Source organism: Maylandia zebra, linkage group LG2 (assembly GCF_041146795.1).
Source record: "Maylandia zebra isolate NMK-2024a linkage group LG2, Mzebra_GT3a, whole genome shotgun sequence".
NCBI lineage: Eukaryota > Metazoa > Chordata > Actinopteri > Cichliformes > Cichlidae > Maylandia > Maylandia zebra.
In genome coordinates, this window is record NC_135168.1 from 40155319 (window position 1) to 40181817 (window position 26499).

Consider the following 26499-nt stretch of genomic DNA (forward strand, 5'->3'; position numbering starts at 1 on the left):
ACGCTCGATCTTATAAGTGTTAAAGCTCCCAGTACATTTTTTGTTACTACTTGTGTACTTTTCCTTTGTCATTCTTTTTCTTTATGTTGGATTTCGCTGCACTTTCCGCCTTCTCTTACCTACAGAATCATATCTTTCAGTTCTTTGGAGAAGACATAACTGTGATTTAGGACAATGTAACTAAAGTTGACTTGCTGACATGTAGCTACCTCATATATGTTGTTGGCATATGCTTTTGCATATAAACTGAAATATCTGAGGTGATGAGCAAACACTGATATACATGTAGCATCGGTCTCCTTATTCCAGAAAACGTGGAACTGCTCCTTCTAATAGCAGGCATCAAAGTGATAAAAAATACAAAAGAGAGTCCATGTTTTGAGCTAATTTGGAACTAAGTGAAAGCAGCATCACTTAAACCTCTTCCACAGTTGTACTCCGACACTTAAACCTGTGTGCGACAGCTGAACAGGGTAAACCCCTCTGCGACCTGGTGAATTAGTCATGACCCACAGCCATTAGAGCCTAATGTAAAATGTCTGCACGTAATTACCATCCTACACCGTAAACTTGTTTACAGCACCAAGATGAGAAGCAAAACGAGCACCCGGGGCTTGAGTCCCCCCCCTCCAACCTCCTCTGCATCAGAGGTACCACATGACACATACTCCTTGTTTCTCTAGGCACACATATACACACTCACAGGCAGAGAGACAAGAACACACTATCACCAATATTGCCAGAGGCGGCAAAGAACTGGGACAAAATCAAGTCGAAATAAAAATAAAACTCTTGTCTACGGTGTATTAAGCAGCGAACGCGGCGCACGACGCTGCCTGTGCGAATTGAGCAGCCAGTTGATGTTGTTTACAGCAGCAGCTACGCCTGCATTTGATTCATCCTCAAGCAACACATGTAAAACATTTTACAAATGCACAAATGACAATCTGAATGGTTATTAATATTTTACGCGCAGAACGCCAACTTCACAGATCTTCAGACGGCTTTCTGCGCATACAAACGCCTCAAAATATTTGAGCATCTTCTGCCTTGGCGGATAAATATGTGCACGCTCACACATATCAAAAAAAGCTGCGTTTAAATTGGGTCATATAGAGTGGATTACAGAGGGGTGTAATTTCTAGGAAGACTTTTTTTTTCATCTAAATAATAAACATTTTCTCCCCCCTTGATTACAGCTCAGACATTTCCCCCCTGTATACACTCTATACGGCACTATATACAGCATGGTTTTAAATGACTGAGCACAAGGATAACTCAAAATACATTTGAGGCCAATTTCTCTTCACAAAAAAAAAAAAAAAAATGTTATACTGAGAGGAAGGAAAACACGCAACCCCAGTTTATTTTGATGCAGCTTTGTGACCCAAATCCGAGCATTCGTTGAGGCAGAGAGGCAAACGAGGGAGGGAAGGAGGGGCAACATGCAGAGGGAGCACACACAGTACCCATGTGTCAACACTCGTCATTTTTCATTACATATTTAAGAGTAGAGTTAGGTGGGTGGGTGAGACAGACAGACAGACAGAGAGAGAGAGGGGAACAAGAGATGAGTGGGGGGAGGAAAAAAGAGGGATGCTGGGTGGACGAGAGAGCAGGGGAAAGATGATGTCCTGCTGTTCTCTCTGCTCTTGATCATTTATACATCACAATTCACTGGTGTGTGCAACTATGTGAGCGCGTGCGTGTGTTTTCGTACATGAGCGCAATATTCTCGACAAAGCTTCAGTGAGATGTCACATCAGTGAGACGCCCCTCTTCATGTACCCTACCAACATGTGTCACAAAGTGTGGGAGAGAGCGCAGGGATTCGGTGACTAGTGGAGTGGAGTTACTGTGCCGTTTGGATCATTTGCATGTAACCTAATTAGCTGCATGTGCCATAAATCACTACATTTCCTGCACATGCGATATAGTAAACTGGAGTACACTGGATTTGCTGAATTCCTCAATGGAGCAAACACAATGCAGATAGTTGTTTTAAAGATACAGGATGCTGTGTTCAGCTTTAAAGAAATGTTGCTGCTGTTGAATTTTTCAAGTGGATTTTTTTTTTTTTTTAAAGAACGGATCATCACTATTTCATTCCCATCTTTTTTAGCTGCAGGCAGAAATATCTGAGACCTAGCTCTTTAAATCATTGGTTCTCAAACTGTGGCATGGGCCCCACTGGTGGGGCATAGAGCCACTGCAGGTGGGGCAGGCAAAACCAGCGAAAAAATACAGAATGGTAGTTCTTCTTGTTCTTCTTCTTCTGTTGGCTGTTCCCTTTAGGGGTCGCCACAGTGGATCATCTGCCTCCATCTCACCCTACCCCTCGCATCCTCCTCTGTTACATCAGCCCTCTGTGCGTTCTTTTTCACTACATCCATCAATCTTCTCTGTGGTCTTCCTCGTTTCCTCCTGCCTGCCAGCTCCATATTTAGGTTTGGCCAACCTAAGCTGTCCATCTGATAAATTGAATTACTAATCCATGTCCATTCTGGTCACTCCCAATAAACACTTTAACACCTCCAGCTCCACCTCCTGCCTTTTTTTGTGCCATCGTCTCCAAACCATACATTATAGCAGGTCTCGCTTTCTCTTTCCCTTTTACTGCTATCCTTCTGTCACAAGTCACCCGTTACACTCATCTCCGCCCACTCCACTCTGTCTACACTTTTCTCTACCTCTCTTGTGTACTGTCCATTGCGTTGGGTAGCTGTCAGCCTGTCCATCACCACTGCAAACAACAAGAAGCTCAGTAGGGAGAATGATCGATATTCTCTCCCTAGGAAAAACAAAAAATCACCTGGATGCTTTTATCAATAGCAGTTGTGATGTTAGACACTACTAATGCTATATTTGTTGTAATTTAACTAAAAGGCCTAATAGAAGATATAATTGAAATGATTAGAAAGTCCATCTGAAATAGTTTCATATAATATTAAAGTTTGTTTGATTTTTTGGGTATGCATTATTGGTAGACATCTGAAGATGTCACTGTGAGCATAAAGAACACTTTCCAGCGTTTTACTGGCACTTTGTAGATAAAAAAGATGCATTTTAGAAAATAATAATCATTTTTCATTCATAATGAAAAGAATCGTTAATTACATACCCACTGAATTATTTGAGCTGTACAATTAAATGCTGTTAGATTTTCAGAGCAATTAAAACTATACTTGATTAGGGTTCCTTTATAGTTGGCTTGTAAAAGTCCACACAAGCAACAAGGGAAACAGACTCTGAGCTTTCAGAGCCGACCAATTATCCATTTAATGTTCAGCTTAGTGCTGTTATCAAATCAAGTGGACCACGAACATGTTTACCAATTAGAGGTTTTAAATCATTTCTTTGAGTTTTTGTGAGTAGAGGGAGCTGAGGTAATATTTCTAAGAAACGTTAAATGTGTAAACTTTGAAAATAAATGACAGGAGGTTAATTTACCACCTGATATAGTCATCATAGTAGACATGTCTGCTGCAGGCCGGCTGAAAACGTAATCAAAAGCTCAAACAAAACAGTGTTAAAGTATTCAAATATATTCAGCTTAAACAGTCTCTGTAGTCTGAATAAATGGAAGAGCTACAGGCAGACACTGACTGCACAAGGGTCCCGCTGCGTTCAGCCTTGTATGATCAGCTAACATCAGCTCACATCTGTGCCCACCATGGCTAGGACCAGGGAGAGTTTTATCTGTGAGGAGATTTATTGGCTGGCGGGGCCAGGGAGGGAATCTATAGGGGGAACGGGAGGAGTAATCTGTCAGGAAGACAAGGATTACAGCAGGTGTGCCTAACAATGCTAATGTAAGACAGAGAGTGAAAAAGCAAACTGAGAGAGAAAGAAGGAAGCTTTTTTTGCAAAGCTTATTGTTTGTAATTCTCTGTCTGTGTGAATGCATGTGTGTGTCTGTGTGTGTGTGTGTGAGACATTGGACTGTGGGTTGGAGAGAGATGAGGGGACACAACATCATAATGACCCTTTGGAGAATGAGGGTTTCTGGGTTGCTGGGTGGACACATCCTGACAAGGGCTGCGTGTATGTGTGCGGAGAAGTGGGAGTGATGGATTGTGGGTAAATGGAAGGAGCTGACGCAGAGGAGCGATGACTTGCCGGGAAAGAAAGGCGTAGGCATAGGGCTCAAATCGGTGCAGGACCGGGGAGGAAAGGTCATCAATCACTCTGGCGTCTATCGAGTGGGTCTAGGTGTTCGGGCTCTGTCCCTGTGGGCCATCAGTGGGGTCTTGCATGTTAATTAAAGCCACAAAGGCCTTGACATCAGCAAACAGGCTGTGGTTACACTGGGGCATCATGACTGAAACAGCTCGAAGAGCGGATATGAAAAGTCAAACACGCACATGCAAACTCATTTCACTGACATAAATGGAGGAGAACGCAAGAGTGTGTTCAGCATTAAAACATTTATGATACACGGGCTCTCTTCTCTTCTCTATGCCATGCCTGTCCATAGAAGGTCAAGCAGTGGGGGGAAATAAGCGAGCGCTGGAGGGAATAGGCGAGCAGGGTCTCACTGCTCCCCACTAATGAATATGAATGAAATGTGGAATCAGTGTGCATTTGTTGGAGTGTGTTGGTATGATATGTTTCTGCTTGTGTGTGTGGGTGTGAACTCGAGCATCTGCCGTTGAGCCATTAGTGAAAACAGGTAACATTAGTTCATTTAAATAGTAGAAAAAGGGACATAGACAGCAGGCTGGCGCAAAGATACTATTAAAAACGTACATTATTGGGTTTTCAACGGCGTTGTCTCAATCCTAACAAGTGTCACATGCCAAAGACACGAAAACAAGAAGACAGGGCCTCTCTGATGCCATAAATCATTTCTCTGTGGCTTTTTGTTCTACGCTTAGTGCTTCCCTGCTCATCCCTCTTCCCGCTTTCTCCTCCTCATCCTCTGCTAGGAGAGAGAAAGGGAAATTCCCTGTATGCATATAGTAGCTTCTGCTATGTACACACACACACACACACACACACACACACACACACACACACACACACACACACACACACACACACACACCTAGGTATTTAAACTAATTAAGGTTTAAGCTCATGATGTATATGTCTGCAGAATACACACACACAAGCCTACACACCCATACACACACATATCAAACAGCTCCAAACAGCCATGACAGACACTTTAAAAAATCCCTGCAGCATATCCAAACCCGTTAATCCTGTCTTTCTCATCCCTCCTTTGCCTACTTCATCTTTTTCTTTTCTCTTTTGCTCTTATGCCTTTTCTTTCTCATCTGACTCCCTGAATGAATGTCTTGCTCTTGTCTCAGTGACTCTGGCTGCAAACCTGCTGCCAACAGCCTGCATCCCTACACCTGCTGGCAAGCCAGAGAGAGAGAGAGAGTCAGAGGGACAAGGTACACAGCTTGAAGTCAAACACACAGCAGGAAGCTGAGACGTAAATGAGTGAAAAAATCAAGGGAAAGCTAATTAGAAAAAGTAGGGCCAAGGGACGTGTGCTGTGTCCTTTAAACAAACGGAGCAGTTAGAAATCATCAGAAAGGCTAGAGAGGGTGATAGTAAGGTGGAAAGAGAGGTGGTAATGGGTCACTGTAAGTGTATAGATGGCTTTGTGGATGGATGGATGGATGGATGGATGGATGGATGGATGGATGGATAGATAGATGGGGAATAGAGGACTGAATGAACTACAGATCAGAGTACTCACACAAGCAGGCATCCTCGACCCGTTACCGACAACTACTTCTCTGCCTCGTTAGCTCCTTCGCCGCGGTGACATTGCTACAGCCCCTTCGCAGCAGTACCCCAGGGTAAATCTCTTCCTGTCTGCTTCCTCTCTTTTTCTTCTTATCCTTTTTTTTAATCCTCTGGGGCTTCTTCCCCCTTCTCCTCTCCCTCTTTTCTTCCCCTCCCCCTTCCTTCTCCCACTCCTCCTCCACTTTTTTCCGCTACACCTTTTCTCTCTCTATCTTCCCCTACAGCCGGCTTCCCTCGCTTTGCTTGCCTGGTCCGGAGAGTGTCCTGCGAGGTCCTGCTGTGTAAAGTGCAAGCAGGGAAGCATGCCTCTCTCCCTTTCTTATTGGCTTTCCATCACGCTGATCATTCCCGACACACTCTCTCAAAAGCAGTGCCGCGCTTTATTCCCCGTTCTCTCACTGTTTGTCTTGAGTATCTTCTCGCCTTCGTCCTATCTTTGTCTCTCCTTCTCTTGTCTGAGTGAAACTGGGAAAAAAGAGGGGGCTTCAACCCCACTAAAGTGCAGTGGCAGGACAAAGAAAGAGAGTCAGAAAGAAGAAGAAGAAGAAGAAGAAGAAGAAGAGGCAAAGCTGTGCAGCCAATGGCACAGGAGGGAGGCAGAAAGAGCGCTGGAGACAAAGAGTGGAAATAGCACAGACAGAAAGATGGGATGGGAAAAGTGGGGGAAAACACATGCACACCCACTCATTCACCATCACACACAAACAGAGCGCTCCGGATTTAGACCTATGACTTCATCAGTTCAAGTCCGCATGCATACACATAAATGTGAACAGCGTGCACGCCCAAATTGCGCGTGCACGCGGTCAGACTTGCTGAGTGCTCCAGATATAGCCTCATGACTTCATCGAAGCGCTAACCCCTCCTCTACCATCGTCCCGCCCTGCTTACGAGACGGGGGGACTCATTCATATTGAATCAAGCTGAAGGAGAGCGAGAGAGCGAACATTCGGGACAAGACTGGGAATATTCCACAGATAGATGGTTAAAGAAAGAGACAGCTGATGGAGAGAGAGCAAAGTGCGAGCTATCTTCTATGCTTGCTTTCAGAAACAGCCTTTATCTTTCACCTCTGCCTCCTCCTCTTTCCCTGTCAATTTATGGCCTTTTAAACATAATTAAGAAAGACATTTCTCTTCTGCATGTCTTTCACCGCCTACCAGCTTCAGTCAGTTAACAATATTACCAGTCTGACTTTATACACACACAGTGTGCAGGCAAGTAAGTCAACCACTTAGGCAGCACACTGAGCTGCCAATCATACAAAACATATAGTGGACTACCAAAACCTGGCTATTCCTAAAGTTTTTGCTATTACAATCTCAGCTCTATGGAGACTTTTCAAACCTCCCTGCAGGAGTTGCTTCTATACAGACCTGGCTCCAGTTTAACCACAAAGGGATTAGATGTGGTTAATGTTAGGGTTTTGTGTGGGTCAGTCATTTTTTTTTTTTAGATAGAGCACATAACATTAAAAATAAGAAGAATAACCAAGCAACGCATGACACGAAGAAGCTGACGTCAGCAACATCTCGCCAACGCTTCACAGGATCACAGTATCACTCCAAGACTGTCACAAAATAACTGAGCAAATTAACAAATGCAAAAATATTAATCACTCAGTAGTGACAGAAAAAGCACACTCCTACAAGAATAAATAAAAGTCACAGCTGTAAAACAAACAACCAAGTTTTTCATTTTTCTACTAATGCTGTTTAACAGGCACTGTTTAAAATAATCAACCCGGGAGAAAATGATCATCTCAGTCCACAGGAGCAGGGGTGCTCACATATACTTTTGAGGATTCAGCTGCAAGCTTCTCTCCATGAGCAGGCTTTGATTACAGTGCACTCTAGTGGCAGGACTAACAGAGCAAAAATTCCAACCTGTGGCAAAATAATCTCAGATACAATTGCACACGCACAAACTGCAATGCAGGTTGCTGTAAAACAATTTGCTGCATACATGGAAAAGCTTTAACACCCTGTGCTGGTTTGAAGGCCAAGCTATCCAGTTTTTCACATCAGTCCCAAACAACTTATCACCATGAAAGCGGCTTCACAAAAAATCCCAGTGGATTCATCCTGTCCCCTGGACCACATGCTAAGCACTTTACTTCTTAAATGGATATCGAAAGCATTGAAGAAAATATTGTTTTAGTTACTTATGTATGAACATGTATCTAATAGAGTGAATGTAAATGTTTTCCTTTTTGTGACGTATGAGAGCAAGAGTGTTTCTGACTTTTTCATTCTGATTGTGGTACATCCAAAAGTCATGAGCGTAAAACCAAGCAGAGGAATGCAAGACTGCACCCTGCAGATTTTAAAGAGCTGCTGGGTGAGGTGGGGGTGGGGGTGGGGTGGTGGTGGTGGGGGAAGCTGTAATGTTATAAGTGAGAGAAAGAGATGCAGTGAGGGAACAAAGGATAAGAGGGAGAGCTATCCTGAGATGACCCTCCCCTCCTCTTTCCACTACACGCTTTATCCATTACCGCTGAGAGAGACAGCCACTGAAAGTTCCTCAATCCTCAGAGATGGAAGAGGGTGGAGGGACTTTCTTTCTTTATTTCACTCTCTTTATCTCACTCGCACACATACAGCTAATGTTGCTGTAGTGTTGTTGTTGGGGGAAGTCACAAAGGAGGAAGACAGGAGGGATGGAGAAGAGTGGGAGGATGAGAGGGATGCTCTGAGAGAGAAAGAGAGAGAGCGAGAAAGAGACTATAGCAGTACTTAAAAGAGAAAGACGGAAATAAGATAGACAGAGAGACACTGAGGCAGGAAGAAGGAGAGGGGGTAACAAGCATGGCTGAGTGCGAGTGAGCCTTTTACACAGACTCTATTTTAAACTCCATTTTCACCCGATTCTTTAACAGCTGATTACACATGTCAGGACCCGACCGTTTCTTGGACTGAAACCTCCAGCCCATCTTCTCGTTTGATTTCATTTGACACATCTTTAAAGTAAATCCTCAAAAAAAAAAAACCAAAACGTTTTAAAGTGCTTAGATTTTTAGCATTTTGTGTTCACAAGACTTTTGCTCTGTCTGTGCTAAGCTTCCAAATGCACATAGGTGTCTCATACATATGAAATCCATGCATGCCATGCATCAGCGCTAACGTTTCCACACGAGTGTATAGGTTAATATGCAGGTTAATGGAAACCCAGAGCGGCTCATATCAATGAGGGCTTGGCCAGCTCCCCTCATTAGCAGCTACGCTGCCCTCAGCACACTGTCAGCTCAATGGTGAGAAGTGAAAACCAAGACTATGGGATATTGCCAAATGACTAAAGGCCCCATAGGTCCTCAGTGTGGAAGTGAAGCATTAGGAATAATTGTGGAGTTTTAGCACAGTCTGTGAAAATACAGACTGAATAATAACAAGGCTGATGCTGTTCTCTGATGATTAGTTAAAACTCCTGAGTGTTTTACACACATGCAGTTTAAAAGGTTCCCGTATAAAACTGTGTTTGCACATATACAGAAGGATTATCTGCTCAACATGTTTGTGTGGGTTCTTGTCTGTTTCACTAAGAATGGCAGTCATTAACTCTTTACTCATGTCTATTAGGAGTAACCCTTGAAACTCTTTTTTAACTGAACAGTTTCTGTCATATTTCAGGGCTGCTTATACAACAAGATTACTAGGTTTGTGTCAGAAGTGAATGAGGGTGGCCCTTCCAGTTACCCTTTGGAAAACCTTAAAACTATTTTAATGGTTGTTAAACCACATGTTTATTGAAATTCATCAGGGAAGGTCATCAAAATATCGCCTCCACAACGGAAGAGTTATAAAAACAGAACAGCATGGTTTTAGTAAAGATTTCTGTAATGTCCTCCCTACCTGTCATGGTCTCTGCCAACACCCCAGACACGGATGCTGCTGATTGGCTGAGAGTGGAGCAAGCTGCGATCATCAGGGTCAACAAGAGTTAACATGCGATCCTGAAGCACTAAAAGCATCCCTTTGCCCTGCAAGATAGCAACCAAGGATACATCAGTGCTGTCATCCACAAGCCAGCCAGAGGTTTATGTGAGGTAAGTTATATAATTTGTTGCAACATGATTTAAAAAAACAACTTGACAGTACTTTGAAAACTATAGAGCCGGCTCCTTCGGCTCCGAACCGGCTCTTCAGGTTGTTATGTTGCTTTAATTAATTTATTAATAACAATAATATAAAATTATGCACAAAAGGAATTACTAATGTAAAAAAAAGTGGTTTTATTTATATATGTTTATATATAAATATATGCGGTGGCCCCTAGAGACAAAACACATACAAACTCCAAAACACATTTCTAGCTTTAACTGAACTTCCAAATCAGAGCTACCTAGATCACTTAAATTACACAATTGAAAGCATATGTGTATTGTTTGTGTATTTATACACAAGCACTCATATCTATTAAAATAATTAACTACTACCACACACCACGTGCTTCAGAGTTCGTAACTGTTTTGAATACAAAAACCAACTGTTCACATTTCAACTTTTAACTATTTAAATTTTCAGCTTTTTCCTTTTAAACAAATTTAAAGTGAAACAACACAAAACACTGCAAACCACAACACAATTAAATATAAATTTAAATATGAAAACAAAAAGAAGATGCATATTCTCTGTCATATGGACCTGCATGAATAAACTTTCTGAATCCTTTATCGTCTGCAACTGAAAATAGTTGTGGATGATTACTATACCTTTCTAATGTGATGCTGTTGTCCCTGGCTCTCTTTCTCTCTTTCCCTCCTGCTCTGTTTCTGTGCTACTGCGAGTGAAACTACCGCCCCTCCCCCTCTTCCCAGCGCAAAGCACAAGGCTCGCATGCGGAGTGAAGCAGAAAAAAAGTGCGAGAGAGAGGGTGAGAGAAAGGAAAAAAAAAAAAAACGGCTCGCGATAAGAAGCCGGCTCGCGTCGTTCACGTCAAAGATCCGGCTCTAAGAGCTATTTCGTTCACGACCGACACATCACTAATAGCCAGAAACAACAGTTCACTGACTTCACATATACATCAGAGGTTGTGCACTCATAAACCTTCTTCCTACAATGTGTGCCTGCGAGGCATTTTCAGTTGGACTCAAGGAACTATTATGATTTCACATCACACACACACATCACTGTAATTTAATTTATGCACTATTTGTGACATCATTTCAAACAAATGTCTAATAGCACAAAATTATAAATTGATGGACATCAATGTACAAAGCAGCCGGCAGTAACGCTGGTTCTCCACTGACACGCAGCAATACTGACTCATAAACATGTAAACAGTGTAAATACTGTATGTTGAGCTGATCTCTTTTGGACTGACCTCTCCCCAGACACCGGCCGAGTCTCGTATGTCCCTCCTGCAGTAGGACAGCTGTCTGATACAGTGGTGGACAGCCACGCTGCTCCTCCCTTCACACAAATCCTGCTCGGCCATCTCCACCCAGCCCAGAGATCTCACTGGAAATGACTGGAAGAGACACAGACTCTGTGATATCGCTAATAATCAGCACAACAAATATGTGTACGTGTGTGCACAACTACAGCACACGAGTGAGGTCCAGGATGTCACTCCACAGACTGTCATGATCAAGTTTACTGGATATGTTTGGTGATCATTTTAAAATAGGTTTAAGCACTCTGGTTGTTTATTTAAAACCTGTGTAAGTGCTCGTGTTTCTTGTTGTTGAATGCTACCATGATTAAAGATCTCAGGATGTAACATGATGGTTATAATCTTATTATAAGTACAAACAAAGGTGCACAAAATACTTCAATGATTACTGTTATCATTTATTTAAATTTTAACCAAGGTACACAAATCCACACAGCGCATGAATATGAGACACACACACAGAAGTTTCAGCTGTAATTTAATAATGCTTACAGTGAGAGAGTGTAGTGTGCAGGAACAACTCAGCAGTAACTGAGAGCTGCCTGACGTGAAAGACAACACATAAACTATGAAAGACTGTGTGTGTGTGTCTGTGTGTGTGTGTATCCGGGGGAGGGGCAATTTTGATTGCCTCAGGTCAGCAGCTATCACCATCCTCTCTTCTCTTCCTCACTCACTAACATATCAAGGAGGTTTCTTTTCTGCTGAGGAGAGGAGGCATCTCTTAAGCTGTCACACACACCCACACGCACAATCTTTTTTCCACTGGCCATAAAATTCCCTTTATGTTTCTTCCTCAATAAACTTTCACACTTTCTAAGTCCATATCTTAATCCCCACAATTCCCTCAGAGCTATATAAATGGGGTGGGGGATATATAAATATAAATAATTTTGCTGTAATATACTCAATTTTGTTCCATCTGAGCCAACAACTTCCACTCAAAAGACTGCTCTTTCTGTTGTTCTTTATCTCTATTGTTATATGTTAAGTAGCATCCCCTTCCATTAGACTGCTCTTATATTCAGGCATCACAGCATCTCTATGCTTAAGCATGTGTACGTGAGATTCGTCCACAGGGGGGCAGCTAAAAATACTTTTGCTGTGAATGCGTTCACCATGTGTCAGTTCATGAAGTGACCACTGCGTGGCACTGCAGCAATCAGAAAGAGAGAGCAAGGAGCAGGTGCATTACATCATTGCATGCACTGCCTGGTGACTTCCTCCCATTAGCAGTATTTTCTTTTTTTGAAAGGTTCAAGTTTTTAAAGTGTAAATAAAACCACACACATGCACACACACACACACACACACGCACACACACACACACACACAAATGTAAGCTATTCATAAGCCTCCTCACAAATGACATTACTTGTTTTGGGGCCTTTAACTGTATTGTAAATGCCTGTAACTTCGCCCCTGCTGGCTATAGTAAACCACAAGAAAACAAATAATCAAACTATAAAGAACGCTCTCTATTCAGTGAGCATTTTTATCTAGTAAAAATCCCAGCATATTATAGTTATTTCAGATGCCATTATAAAGCCTGTGTTATTATATGTTGTTGTTTTGAACTTACCATTGCCTCCGGATCAGAGAATGTGCTGTTAAGGTCCACTGTCTCTAGCTGGGCAGGAGGGCTGCAGAGAAACATCAGGGATTAAAACAGCCACATTAAAATCACATTTTACACGTACATGCAAAATATCATGACTGAGTCCTTGCCACACAAGAAGAAAGTCTGTAGCACTAAGTGTGAGTATGTCTGTGACTATTACTTGAGCTTGAGTGAAGCATAGCGAAGAGTAGCTCCTTCAAATGCCTTAAGACTGGGATCAGGATAGACTGGATAGTCCTTTAGATCCTGGAGCATGAAAAAAAAACAGATATTCAGAAAGGAAATAAATCTTTGTATTTTTAAACAACCGACTTCTTCTCAAATAAAAAAAGAGACAGTTTCAATAATTGTGACTTACGGTGGCTGTGCAGGTGGTGGTGGTGTTGAGACTTTGTACAGAAGAGGTGATGTCATTGAAAGGGGTGGAGGAGGAGGAGGAAGGGGAGGGGGAGGATCCAGAGGGCGAGGGTACCGGCTCCACGGAGCTGTCGGATATCAGGCTGCTGGGGCGCTGTGGGAGAGACAGATGGGTGATGACAGAGAGACCGTAAGGGATCCAGGGTGAGAGACACAGAGCTGCACAAACAGACTGATGATGGAAGGTACATCATTGATCAGCAGCAGCTTTCATATATGGAGGATTCTTTCTAAACACAACACAGAAGATGGTAAAGCCTGTCTTTTAATTTGTGTTGGGTTTTTTTACAAGCCACTACATGGACTTGTTCGAAAAAGCAACATTTTTTTAAAATAAATTTGTAAATTGAAGCTTTTTCAGACCTTTCAACCACATCTTACTGTTCATCAGCATCTGCTTGTAGTTATGTAGTGTAAAAAGTGTAGGGTTGACATCTCCAAAGGACGAAAATCCCATATAGTGAACATCTAAACATAAATTTCTCTCAAAGAAAACGCAGGGAACTTTTTAAAAGTATCTGCATTAATACATTATATTTAAACATCTGCATCTACATCTGTTTGCTGCGGTTAAAATTCAGCAGAATTAAATCCTGACTGAGAGCGTTAAGATACATAATGCTGTTAAGATCTTATACATAAAAGATCTCATTATACTTTTAAACGTGCTTTTAATCTTGAAGTCTATTTAGTTCTCTGGGTCGTCTCACCTCATTGGGTGGCTTAAGGGAGTCCTGTGTGACCTGTTGTGGGTCATTCTCAGCATCATTGCTAGAAACGGTGTGTTTGCTTGAGGCAACAGGTCGGTCGTACTGCGTAGTGCCGGTGGGCACGTGCCAAAAATAGACCTCTGATGAGTCTGAGATCTCCCGCCAGCCTGGGGGCAGCTCCCCTTCAACCCATACATCTGCTGCAGGATGACAGTGACAAATAAACACATACTATCATTCAGATAGTATTACACACAGATGGGCTCTGCAAAAATAAAGCAAACAAAAAAACAACAAGATAAAAACACATATATAACACAAGATAGATGTGGTCAGCCTGTCCCTGAACTTGTGCTTTATACTCTACAATAATATTTTACTACAGCCAGCCCTCCTCTTCTCTTCTTCCTGAATTCTCTTCCATCTTCGCAAACTGCTATCTGCACTATCCTGTCATTATGCCCATCCTAATCATCTCTGCACCACATGGGGTTTACAGGGGGCTTAAAGGTTCCAGCAGTATTTCACTGGAGTAAGTAACTTGCTTGCTTAATGTGATGCCTTTGATAAATTTCCAGATCAGACAGTCTGTAGGAGGTAGAGAAATGGAGAGAGAGGAGGAATGAAAGGAAGGTGTAATTGAGGCATGATTAAAGGCTGACACAGCTATGGAAATTTTTCAAGGGAACGATCAGATGGCAAGACAAACACACACACACACACACACACACACACACACACACAGATATATATACTGAACCTGTCTCTTTTGGAGTCTGTGGAGAGGGTGACTCCTGAGATAGGGTGGTCCAACTGGAGTCTTCATCTTCTGATGGAGTCTCAGGAGTGAGATCCATTCTTAAGCCCACTTTTGGAAGGCCGGTTTCTGGTTCAGGCTGAGGAGGGGGTGCACGATTCCTGGTAGGCGTGGTCTTCTCTGCAGCTCTGGCCTGTTTAGGTGAAGAGGGTGGGTACTGCTGAAGAAACTGGTTCTCGTTGTTGGGGTGTAGCTCCACCTTGATCACCCGGGGCTGGGTGCTTCGGGGAGGCTTTGCAGGGCTGCGTGGGCTAGCCTGAACCTGGGCGCAGAGCTCCTCTTTGACCTGGGCTGGAACTTGGTTCTGCAGGTGGTTGTGGTTGTCTGGAACCCACTCTGGGCTGTTACTAGAAGAAGAGGGGGTGGAAGAAAGAGGGGCTTCGACTACCACAGGTAGCAGTGGCTGTCTTGCCGTCGGTGTGGGCTCATCATTTTCTTCATCCTCCTCCGCCACCGGCTCAACCTCCTCCTTCTCTTCCTGGCAGGTTTGCTTGCTGCTGGCCTTCTCCTCCTTCTGACTCTCCCTTTCTTTCGCAGGACTAGCCTGTTCCTTCTCTGGGGAGGGCTGCTGCTTCTTTTCCCCCTTGTCCTCTTTGTTTCCCTGGTTTAGGTCCAGATCCCAGCCCTTTCCATGGTACTCCAAGAAGCTCTTGGTCCTTCTTCGAAAGGGCGGAAGCTGCGAGTTATCTTTCTCAAATTCTAGCCAGTCTGAAGTGGGATTATTGATGAGATCGTTGTCAATTTTGCCCTCTGTATTGGCCCTGCTGAGCTCCAGCTGCTGGCTCTCAGCTCGTCTCTGCATGTTGGCGCCATTCTTCACCAGTTTGGGGTTAGTTGTATTAAACAGCGAGGAAGAGGAAGAAGAGGAGTAAAGGGCGGAGCTGGAGGAGGACTTGGTGGGAAGGCCGCGTCCTCTGGTTACAGGTTGGTTTTTAGACAGCAAAGCCAAGTTGTCACTTATCCCCATGGCGCTGCGCACGCTGGTCATCGCGTACCTCTGGCGGCTCTTCGGCAAGGTGGCCGAACTTCCGGTTTCCATGGACTCTTTAATGACATCTCGTCCAAGCAGCTGATTGTATGATGAGCGAAGGCTGAGAGAGGTCGGAGGGGTGGCAGAGGCCCCGCTGCGATTCGCTAGACCAACGGTGGAGGGCGAGGAGCCAGAGCGGGAGAGGGGAGGAGTTTTTACTGACATCATGGCTGACTGGAAAATCACTGCAGAGATAGAGCTGATGATAGAGGAGATGGCCTGTTAGAGGTTAAGTAACACATTATAACCTGACCTACAGCTTTATATGTAATTATTATTATTTTTGCCAGTATTGATTAAGCATGAAGAGGAGCTATTTTTGGCTTCTGCCACGTTTGCCGCAGCAGATTTTTAACACCGGATGCTCTTCCCGACTCAACCCCAAAAGGGTTCACTGACTATACTACCTTAAAAAGTCTTGGTGATGTTTTGGTCTTTCCAAATGAGGCACTTTGAGCTATGTAGTCTAATTTAAAAAGGTTTATTGGGTCAAATAATATATGGATTGACAAAAACATAACATAAAACCACATTAATGATACACTTATTTTACATATGTTTTTAAAATAAAAGATTTATAAATATCAACCAGCCTTGAAGCCTTACTGCTCACTCACTTTATTTTAAGAGCTTTTTTTGTGGTTGCAAGATTCTTTTACGCCCACTTACTCTACAACTGCCTATTGTTTAGTCACTGGGTTATTATATTTTTAAAATCCTTGTTTCTCTGGACTCTCCTGCTTGCATGCTTCCCCAAATAATTACTTTTACATATAACATGATATAATTTAGTTTTTTTAACGTTACTTGCTTAGAATAACTGCTCACTGACATCATTCAATGTGCAGCATTATCACGCTGACACATTTCCCCAGCCTCACAACTGATCATCTCTCTTCCTGTGGCTTGACCAGTCTCAGAGGCTTTGATCAATGCACGATGGTGCAGATCTTCTTCCAGCCTCACACCCCTTTTACACACAAGGTGTCACTTCTGAAGTGTTAAAAAGAAACACTGCATCAAAGTCATGTAGCTGGAATGCATTTATATGATATCTGGAGTGAGTCAGACCCTCAATTTATTCAACTAGGACTGACATTCAAAGCCCGAGCTGAGCGGTAAGCTGGTCTGTGGGGAGGAGAAGTGCCAGCCAACTCCTGCTAACTAGCTAGCCGTGTCTCTTTTATCTCTGGGTGGATCAGCTTTGTGATGCGGAATGCAGACAGATGGATAGAAACAAAGACAGCGGCGGCAGAAAATCACCTTGCTCTTAAGATGTGACACGTAACACGGCTTTTTAGATAATTTAATTAGGCTCCCACCCTGCAGAAAGCTTGTAAACAACTAATAGATGCGGGGAAAAACATGCCCAGACACGCAATCTTAATGTATAAACATCTTTTCACAAATGCACACATCTCAAACAATGCTGGAGTCATCACTGGCACCTCTACTTAGAAACATGGAAAAGTCAGACACAGCAGATTTCAAAGCTTGACAAGATCCTGGGAAAAGATGGAGGCGGTAAGTTAAAGAGAGCAGATTCCCCGGACAGTGCACTTTTGTCCATGCGGGGACCCCTATCTGCTCTCCTCCCTCTGGGTGGTTGTTGTCGCCTCTGTAACCCAGTTTGTGCTGAACCTGCACTTCTCTCTTCACGCCTATGACTCAGACATAAACACAATCAAGTCAGGTCAACAGGTGCAGACTGTGCCATGCCATGTCTCAAGCAATGCTCTTTTTCTACTGTCATTTACAGGTCCATAAAGCCACATTTTAATGCTATGTCCTAAATTCTCTTGCCTGTAGTTTCACATACAGACGCACTAATATATGACTAAAACACACAAAATGGGACATCTGAGCAATACAAGCCTTAAATTAGATGGAAACAAAATATGCTGCAACCTACTGAATATAAAAATCCTAACAAATACACTGATTGAATCAACACAACTCCAAATCATCCCTTTCACCCATATTTGTGTCGGGTATGAGCCGCAGACAAACTGGATCATCTTAAACAGAGATTACGGCCTTTTCTTTTCCTTCTCCTCTTCCTCTACAACAGCACAGGCAGGTCTCTGCCGCTTAAATAAAAGTGGAGCAAGGAGAATATGTGAAGTGTGCGGAGGAGAAAGGATGGTTATAAGAGGGATAAAGCGGGGAGGATGACACAGCAGTTTGCTGGACAGTGAGGGCACAGTTAACACACGGAGGTAGTGAAACTGTTGTCCTCAATAAATCTGTTGTGCTGTGTAACAGCAGAGGTCATTCATGAGATGCACAAGATGTTAGCAGCTGGTCAGCAACGTGGATCCTTATTAAACAGTTGGGTCTCAGTCTAGTTGTTCATGCTGTTGATACTTGCCGGGCGCTGCATTGTCTGTTGTGATGATGCAAAATGTGAACGTGACACCAAAGTTAGTGAGGAAATGAGCAGATTTACATGGATGACAAAGGAGACTGCTAAAAAATTTTTTAAAAGGTACTGACAGGAAAAGCATACTAGTACTAGTTTTGGAGGTAAGTGTTAGATTATGACTCTTATTTGCTCATTTGTTGCATAAAAGTGTTTTCACCTAAAGGTCATCAAAAAAGGAAAAGATCGGTTTCCTGTGTGTTATAGCTTTAGACATTAACACATAATTTCTAAATCTATATATATGTATATACATGTATAGATATGTTGGGAAACCAACTTGTTATGGTGGGCCCTCCTTTCCTCAGCGCAGAAGCAAGTGCAACAGATGAAAGCTCAAGCAGGAGGGGAAATGAACTTGAAAAAGTCGATGATGTCATGGGTGGAGTATTCTAGCTCCCCGCTTCTTGCTGCCTCCTTAATAAACTCCCCTCACTGACAAATCGGAAGCACCCCATCTTTAAATCTAGAGAAATACGCGGATGGATCGCCGTAAATGCCATTATTGCGGAAGATAATCTGTTAATATGTGAACAGACGCAGTGAATCTTTAGCATCCAGCCTCCCCTCCTCTCTCTCTAGCCCCATCACCACCACCAGCACCACCGCCGCCGCCGCACTGGGAGGGGAGCGCATCCCATCGAGAGCATCTATTTACATCCACTCACCGCTTCGGTCAGCCTCCGGGGCTTCTGCGCTTGCCTTTCCTCCGACGACACGCAAACACAGTAGTGAGCAGGGCTGAAGTCAGCGGCCGCTTTTTAACTGCCGAGTCCGCCCGTAACAGCAGCCGGCCGCCCGTATTATCATATCACATCACATCATAAACCCTCCCAGCCCGGCTCCTTGCTCGCAGGCGGCCAAGCTGCGCTTTCTCTCTGCGCCAGAGGATCCCGGAGTGGCGTGGCGCTGTGGAGCTCTTCAGCCAGCCGACCAATCGGAGCCGAGAACGCAGGACGCTCGGGTGCACGGAAGGAGACGCAATCGCAATCAATATACCGGTGTTATTTTGCGACTCAGGTAATGGAATCACACATCATCCGACTCTTACGTCATACACAAGTCTGAGGAAAAATGCATGGCTTCTGGTGCTCGAGCACACCTGACTGTGATAAAAAAACAACAACAGAAAAGCCATTTCCAAATCTGACAACGTTGTTTTGCAACACCGAACACAGAAAAACTACAATTTGAAGCCAGTTTTATGATGAGTATTAAAATAACGATAAAAGAAGCCAGGCAGCCTTTAGGATCTTTTTTTTTTTTTAATGTGTGCATTTGACAACACAACATCCTCCTCACAGTGCATTAATTTTCCCTTTGGTTGGTTTATCACAAGCATGCAGTCTTTCTTTTACAACAGCAAGCCACACTGAACCGTTTAACCTAAAGACATAATTATATTATTTAAGGTTAAAATATAACATTCATGTGAAGCACTTCCTCAGTTTCAGAGGTTTAAAGTTGGCATTATTCTCTGCAGTAGACAGAAGATATCAGATACCTCATGATTAAATCCTTATTAGCAAGGAGGGAAATAAGTAACCACCTGATCCACCCAAAAGGCACATTTCTGGAGAACTTAGCAGAGAGAAGATTGTAAGAAACAAAACTGTAGTGTACAAAAACAAATGACAGATGGCTTCTTCTCTGATTCCAAGACCTTTTGCTCCACAGCTCTTTCTGACATAAAAAAATAACTCACATCTTTTAAAAACTAAATAAAACTTGTTTCTTTTTTGAGTATAAAAGCAATTCGCTCCGATTCAGACCTCACACACCGAACACACTTTGACCTTTCCCAGGTTTCTGAAAACTCATTCATACTTTGAAATACATTCCTCAATCTGTAATGCGGCTGGCTCTCGGTATTTATCCTATTCCTACAGTCCACTGGCAGCTTCTTCTCTCAGTGCTCGGAGAATGGAGATGGAGGGGTACGGAGGACAAAGATGGGAGCCCGCTGAGGCTCCCGGTGCTCCAGGAGTGAGGCAGGAGAGGGAGGGCGGTGGGTTGACTTGTGGAGGGAGTGACACAGCTTGACAGAGGAGAAAATGTCTTTGAGAAGCATGGAGCTGAATGGATGGACCGCAACACTGATTCTTTTGCTACAGATGGAGACAGAAAAATAAAAATAAAAGTATTATCACTGTTGTTTGGCTCACTGAAACTGTACTACAACAATGCAGTGACTAACATTAATGCACATTTTTTGCATCCTTACTATAGGTTTCATTAGGAGGCCTCAGTAATCTCTCAGCTTGCTTGTTCCCCGCTCGAGCGGCTTGTTTGTAAAATTTAATAGCTGTCCTCAAGTTCTGTTGCACAACAAAGCCGCTCTCATAGCAATTTCCCAAGAAGAGCTGAGCAGTGTCATCCTGAGAACAAAAGGAAACATGCAATTCAAGTAGGTAAACCTTCCAGGGCAAACTTTAAATGTACAGTCAGCAAAACCAGCCCTAAACGAATTGTAAAAACAGTAACTGATTATAATCTTTAACACAACTACACCAGAAAGTTGCAAAACATCTGTAACTGCAGATTTTTTTAATTATCAAAAACCAGGAGACTGTTGGAATAATCTTTTCCTATCGGATATCCCGACAACCTCCAGCATGATCGACTCTAAAAAGGGAGGCGATCTCTGAGATAAAGCATTGATTAAAGTCTAGAAACATCTAAAGGAAGCACTCACGCCACTCTCTGCTGCCATCTCCAGGTTCTGGATGGACTTACAACCATATTTCACTGTATCCTGGGCGTAGATGGAGGCCAGGCTGAGCTGAGCCTGAAGAGGAGAAATGGAAAGTTGATTTAATTCAATAAGGAAGCGCCAACATCAGCAAAAAACAAAAACAAAACCAAAAAAAAACCCTGATACATGCTGATAGCAGTAAATGTGCTTGAATAACAATTAAGAGATGCTTAAAGATAGAAGGAAAAAAAGACTCCAGGTGGAGTTTGAGCCAGTTGTTTGATGCTTTCAGCTTATTTAATTTTAAAAGGCAAAAATCTTGCAATGTAAGAAAAAAATGGATATTATCTCTCAGTGCTCAGATAACAGAGGTGGAGAGAGCCTGCAGAGGTATCAATATCAGCATGTTAACAAATGCTTTACTTTCTCAGAGAAGTTTTGTTCCAGGGAAAAAAATATGAATGAAAAATTGTATTTACATTATCAGCTATTTGATTTCTACATTTTTCAAATGTAAGTGGGTACTTTTCCAAATGCAACATGCTGAATTCTTCTGTATTGAAAATGTTTTCAAGTTTGTTTGTTTTTTCTTTCAAATTACACAATATAATATATAAATGTACTAGAGTTGCAATGGTTCTCTGGGAGAAACTGATCATGACTTCTACCTTGGTCAGCCCAGCTGCAGCAGCTTGTTCCAGAAGGTCGATGGCTGTGCTCAGCTCCTCTGGACTCTGGTGCCCTCTGCTGGTCAGGAGCAGCTTTGCACAGCGGTACTGAGCTTGTCTGTGGCCACTCGCGGCTGCCTGCCTATAATAGTGCAGAGCCTTAAAGAGAAATCACAGGAGATATTACAATAATGCAATTAGGAAATTAAATATCAGAAGTAAACAATTCATGCTTAATTTTATACATTTACATGGTCCACAAAAGCAAAACTGTTTGCTACAAGAGTGATGGCCGGGGTCTCACCTTCTCCTTGTTCTTGCTCACTCCTCTACCTTTCTCATAGCACACCGCCACATTAAACTGGGCTTTGCTGTAGCCCTGCTGAGCTGCAGCGAGAAAACAGGTGAAAGCTTCCTGGTGGTTTTCCCTCTTGGCATTTTCTAGACCTGTACACAAGGAGATATAGAACAGGAAATAAGGGAACATACAGGAGGAAAAAAAATAACCGTGCAAAGGCCATTTCATTTGACTCCAACAGCAGTATGTGTTAAGTTTATCTGATATATATGTTTTTTTTTTTAAGTGCGCTGATAAATAATGACCAATTATGTTGAGGACAACAGGAACGCAGACGTCTTCCACACTTCTGAGGTTCAGTGCTGCCGCTGCCAGCCTCTCTTCATCAGATAACATTTCCTGGAAACATTAAAGAGGATAAAAACACAATAATAAAGATAAGACAAAAGGTCAAGTCTGTTTTTTGAAAGTACAAAAAAACCCTTTCTTTAAAGTTGACAAACCAAATGATGAAGACTCACCTCATCACTGGTGTCGGGTTTCTCTGCCTTGTCTTGGCTGGCATCATCCTGCAGCGGACAGGAAGCTGACAGGAATTCATCCTCTACAAGTCAAGGAGGAAATACTTGTTGATTTTTCTATTTCATAAAATATAAATTAATAAAATGTATTTTTTTAAGATACTTTTAAGCAATCTTTACTATGACAAGCACAGAACCAACCTGGTATAAGTGCATCCTGGATCAGGAGTTCCCTCTGGTGGTCAGAGATGGCAGTCAGCTGGTCCTGTGTGCTGCTGCTGTCACTGTCACTGCTCTGAGTTGGGGACTGATCTTGGTTCTGTCTCTCTAGCACCCCCTGCAGACACAACACATTCCTTCCTCTGGGCAGGACATCATGTCTTGATACTGCGTAAAAAGAGCGAAAGCAACAAAATAGCCAGCACACAAGTTAAAAGATAGAAGTGGGGTTTTTTTGTGGAAACGGTTACATGTCCACTGTATGAAACTATTTTGCCAAGGGATCTGCCTCGTGTAAATCTACTCCACAGCTACAACAATGCAGAAGAACTCACAGATCTCTAGTAGGATGTGATAGCCACAGTTGTGTAGAGTGGAGGGGGCTGACAGGGCTCCGGGGCTTGGACTGGGCTCTGTGCTTGAGGAAAACTGGGAGTGGATCCTCCTGCAGAGCTGCATGAACAGAACTGCTGCTGCACCCTGCAGACAAACAAATGAGAACATCTGATGTAGTGCACCCTCGCCTGGAACAGCCAACCAAGTGTGACAGAGGTTTCTATTTCAGCTAAAACTCATGAGTAATCAGTCCATGTGTATAAAACATGAACATTTCAGAGACAGTGGACATACGTATTATGATAAAAGCATAGTGCAGCTATTGTTCTGCTGCAGCAACATGAGAGCAAAATGTCCTCTGGGGTAAACAGCTGGGTCTGACCTGCTGGCCCACTGATGTCTGCCATTGCTGTAGCTTAAAAAGCAGTTACAAAGTGAAACCACTGAGCTGCGCTAAAGGAGTCAGAACACACTGAGTGCAGATACTGTGGATTTCAGCAGTGTGTGCAGCAAACTGTGCAGCTCCGGTGTTGATGATGTTGATGTTTAGCAGTCGTTTTAGTGGCTTTTGTCTTCAGGAATGTTACCATCTGAATATATTAAATCAACAGCAGCCCTCACATGTGTCCTGACAACTTTCTTATTAGAACATGAAGGCAATTCCTGATAAAGTTAATGACACAGAAAAAGTGATGCAGGACATGCTAAGAAATATGTTTGGTTACATGTTTGTATTTTAAATGCAACAACACATGACTTACCCATCCCACAGCATCCAGAGCCGTGTAACGCGGAAACTCAGCATACTTGGACTGAAAGGTCCTCTGCTTCCTCCTCCTCTCTCCATCCTCCTCTTCCTGAGATCTGCAATAAACAAAGCAGAGAGTAATGAGAAAAAGAAGATTTGCACAAGATTCTGTGCAGCAGTCTGGTCAAAATATAAGTACACCCTTTCAACAGCTAGTACAACCACCTTTAGCAGCCGTGACTTGAATTGTTTTCTGTAGGACTTTATCAGTCTCTCACATCTTTGTGGAGGAATTATGGCCCACTCTTCTTCCTCCTTCTACTTCTACCGCTCACTGCATGTATTTATGCACAACTCTCTCACCACATCCCGCCACAGAAGCAGTTAAGGGTTTTTTTGTACAAAATCCTGTGAAAACTTTCTTTTCCAAATGTCTGTATTTCCAGTCTACTGTATTAAGGCACTGCATGAATTGGCTTTGTTTCTGTTCCCTTGACTTGCATTGTTCATACACCCACACCCACACCCACACACACACAAAGCAATTGCTTCTGGATGATGCAACCAGCTGAAAGGGCAGCAGCAAGGGCAAAATAGGTTCAAAGTGGGGCTAAAGAAACAGGAAAGGACAGCAATGAGGGCAGAGTCTGAGGTTTTACCCTATTTCAAAGGTTCTTTTTCGTCACCTGATGATACGGCCTGCATTTTGAGGGCAATAAAATTTGGACATCAAAGGGAGATGCTCAAAGCTCGCCTTGTAAAGTAAACAGGTAAAAGAAGAAAGGAGGCGTGGAGAGGAGGAGTACCTGTTGTCAGGGGAGTGTCGAGACGTGGAGAGGACAGCTGAGCTGTTGATGACCTCGTCCTCCACATGGTGGTTTTGGGACAGTCGCAGGGTGCTGTTGCCATGATATCGATGCAGAACTGAGCAGAAAGTTAGACAATGTAATTAGGAGACAGTCTCCTCAGAACTACAAAGCATTCTCTGTACCTTACTTATCACAGCCTAATTACTTCAGTTGTTTATAAGCATTGAGAGACAGAGATTTTGCACCGCAGCTGGACCGCTATGCACTGAAACCACAATAACAACAACGCATTTCTAAAGAACTGACATTGCCTTTAATAAATTTTCTGAAACCTTTTTCTGAAGATCTAGATCCGATAATGAGCTAATTTTGGAAAATTAAAGCAAACTAAGACGTGGGCAGTGCAATCCAGACGGGAATCCAGATGTCTTGGCGTGTGGCACACACGACAGGTAGTGTTGGTGTATGGGAACTCTCCATAGCATTGACAATAAATGAATTAGCAAGTTTTGCAACAGGAGCTAACCCTAGCTTTTAGCTCCGTACAACAGATTAGTAACTTCAATAACCTCAGTTTTCTGTTAATAAACGCTTGGTAAACTCTGAAATGTTGATAATAATTGACTTCAGTGTAGAAAGAGAGAAGAAGAAAAAGGGGCGTTCTCGACTTTTCTCTCACCTCTTCCAACAAAACCGTGGAGCCTCCACATGGTTTGTCTCTAACGGCTCCTTTAAATGAAAGGTTATGTCCGCACTGGCCTGTTTAAGTTATCTGGGGTCCGTATGGCTCCATACCGCTAACGGATTTCTTCCAGCACTGGTGGTAAATAAAAACCTGTCACGAGTTACGCCGTAAAAATACCGACCCGGAAGTGGAGGGTGGCGGGGTTTACGCAATCGATGCATTTGCAGTTGCATCTTCACAGCACCCACTTGCGGTGTATGAGGGTATCACACTTTCAGACGCTTAGGTTTCTGGAAATTTGAGAAGTTAATTGTCATGTGATATTTTATTTCATGTTATAAAGCGAAAAACAATATATATATATTTTGTGTTCATGAACTGAGTCACCCACAGTTTTTTGTATTGCAGGAACTGTGCACTGATATTATTATCATTTTTATTATTACTGGACATCTCCTAGGTACTACATGACGACTGCAGATTTGTATGAGGCCATATTATTGTTCTTCTCTTACACCATGTGAATGTACTGGATATTTTATGCATTGCTGTTCTATGTGTCTTAGTATGGACCATCTCTTTATTTCTCTTGTCGTTTCACAAACAACCTGCACTTTTTTATCTGGGGATACATGAAGATAAAATTGAATTACATTAACTGATTTTAATGCCGAGGCAAAATTATTACTTAAAGAAATGCAAATCTGTAATCACTGAAAATGATCTTCTTTTGCTCTTAACAGATGTTTTTAAAGGTTTATCATTTATCGATACTAGTTACTGTTGTTTCTATTGTTATAATCATTTTTGTTTTGTCTTTTTTTCTTTTTGTTACATTTTCTTTCATATTTTTTTATTGATATGTTATGACTTTAAAGCCTAACTATAGTCAAGATCTGCAAGTGAGCTGTGGCTAGAAGTCCTGTGTACAGTGCAGTGCTTGATGGTATATTATAGCAATCTTAATATATCCTCACTGAATACAATGAAAAACATGTTTTGACATTGTGGGTAAGCAAAGAAGGCTTAGACTACAAGCAGTAACCTGAACAGAACTAGAACTAGAACTAGATCTGTTCTGCTTTATTTAGCTTTAGATTTGAGATGATTTTCTGCACAAAGACAATGTAGATTGAGACAAGCTGCAATGTTTAATCCTGGTGCTTGCATCAATAAGCCATGCACACATTCACAACAGATAACATTAATGCTTTCCTTGTAGTAGATCATAACACCATCCAAGAGACAGAAGAAGAAATGCTACTGCAGAATCCAGCCATCAGTGAGTAAATGAGTTAATCATTTACCACAACTTTAATTAAAACGCCTCCAATGAGTTGTGA

The 26499-nt window shown here is 42.7% G+C and overlaps 2 protein-coding genes across 2 annotated transcripts in view; both read right to left on the bottom strand.

Moving 5' to 3' along the window:
* apbb2a (amyloid beta (A4) precursor protein-binding, family B, member 2a) overlaps positions 1 to 19085 on the bottom strand; it is a 37424-nt gene extending 18339 nt beyond the window's left edge. The window contains exons 1-8 of the mRNA XM_014412679.3: positions 18846 to 19085; positions 14669 to 15954; positions 13909 to 14108; positions 13140 to 13292; positions 12942 to 13027; positions 12743 to 12803; positions 11089 to 11235; positions 9615 to 9742 (exon numbers count right to left, since the gene is read on the bottom strand). Of these exons, the coding sequence (XP_014268165.1) occupies positions 9615 to 9742; positions 11089 to 11235; positions 12743 to 12803; positions 12942 to 13027; positions 13140 to 13292; positions 13909 to 14108; positions 14669 to 15923 (2030 nt within the window). The 5' untranslated portion in view covers positions 15924 to 15954; positions 18846 to 19085. The remainder of the gene's footprint in view (positions 1 to 9614; positions 9743 to 11088; positions 11236 to 12742; positions 12804 to 12941; positions 13028 to 13139; positions 13293 to 13908; positions 14109 to 14668; positions 15955 to 18845) is intronic.
* A 337-nt stretch (positions 19086 to 19422) lies between these two features.
* dele1 (DAP3 binding cell death enhancer 1) lies at positions 19423 to 25358 on the bottom strand. Its single transcript, XM_004545418.4, has 12 exons — positions 25151 to 25358; positions 24469 to 24586; positions 23676 to 23778; positions 22914 to 23058; positions 22561 to 22746; positions 22360 to 22442; positions 22144 to 22237; positions 21845 to 21987; positions 21541 to 21699; positions 20873 to 20965; positions 20402 to 20555; positions 19423 to 20285 (listed from the first exon to the last, which is right to left on the bottom strand). The coding sequence occupies exons 1-12, from the start codon at positions 25179 to 25181 to the stop codon at positions 20050 to 20052; spliced, it is 1545 nt and encodes a 514-aa protein (XP_004545475.3). The 5' UTR covers positions 25182 to 25358; the 3' UTR covers positions 19423 to 20049.
* Between the last annotated feature and the right edge of the window lie 1141 nt (positions 25359 to 26499).

What these genes read in the sequence shown, in the direction of transcription:
- dele1 (XM_004545418.4), bottom strand. Translation starts at nt 25,181, where the DNA reads ATGTGGAGGCTCCACGGTTTTGTTGGAAGAG. An exon ending in CGACACTCCCCTGACAACAG is followed by an intron (nt 23,779 to 24,468) that starts GTACTCCTCCTC and finishes TGTTTATTGCAG; the next exon opens with ATCTCAGGAAGAGGAGGATG. An exon ending in AGATGGCAGCAGAGAGTGGC is followed by an intron (nt 20,556 to 20,872) that starts GTGAGTGCTTCC and finishes TTTTGTTCTCAG; the next exon opens with GATGACACTGCTCAGCTCTT.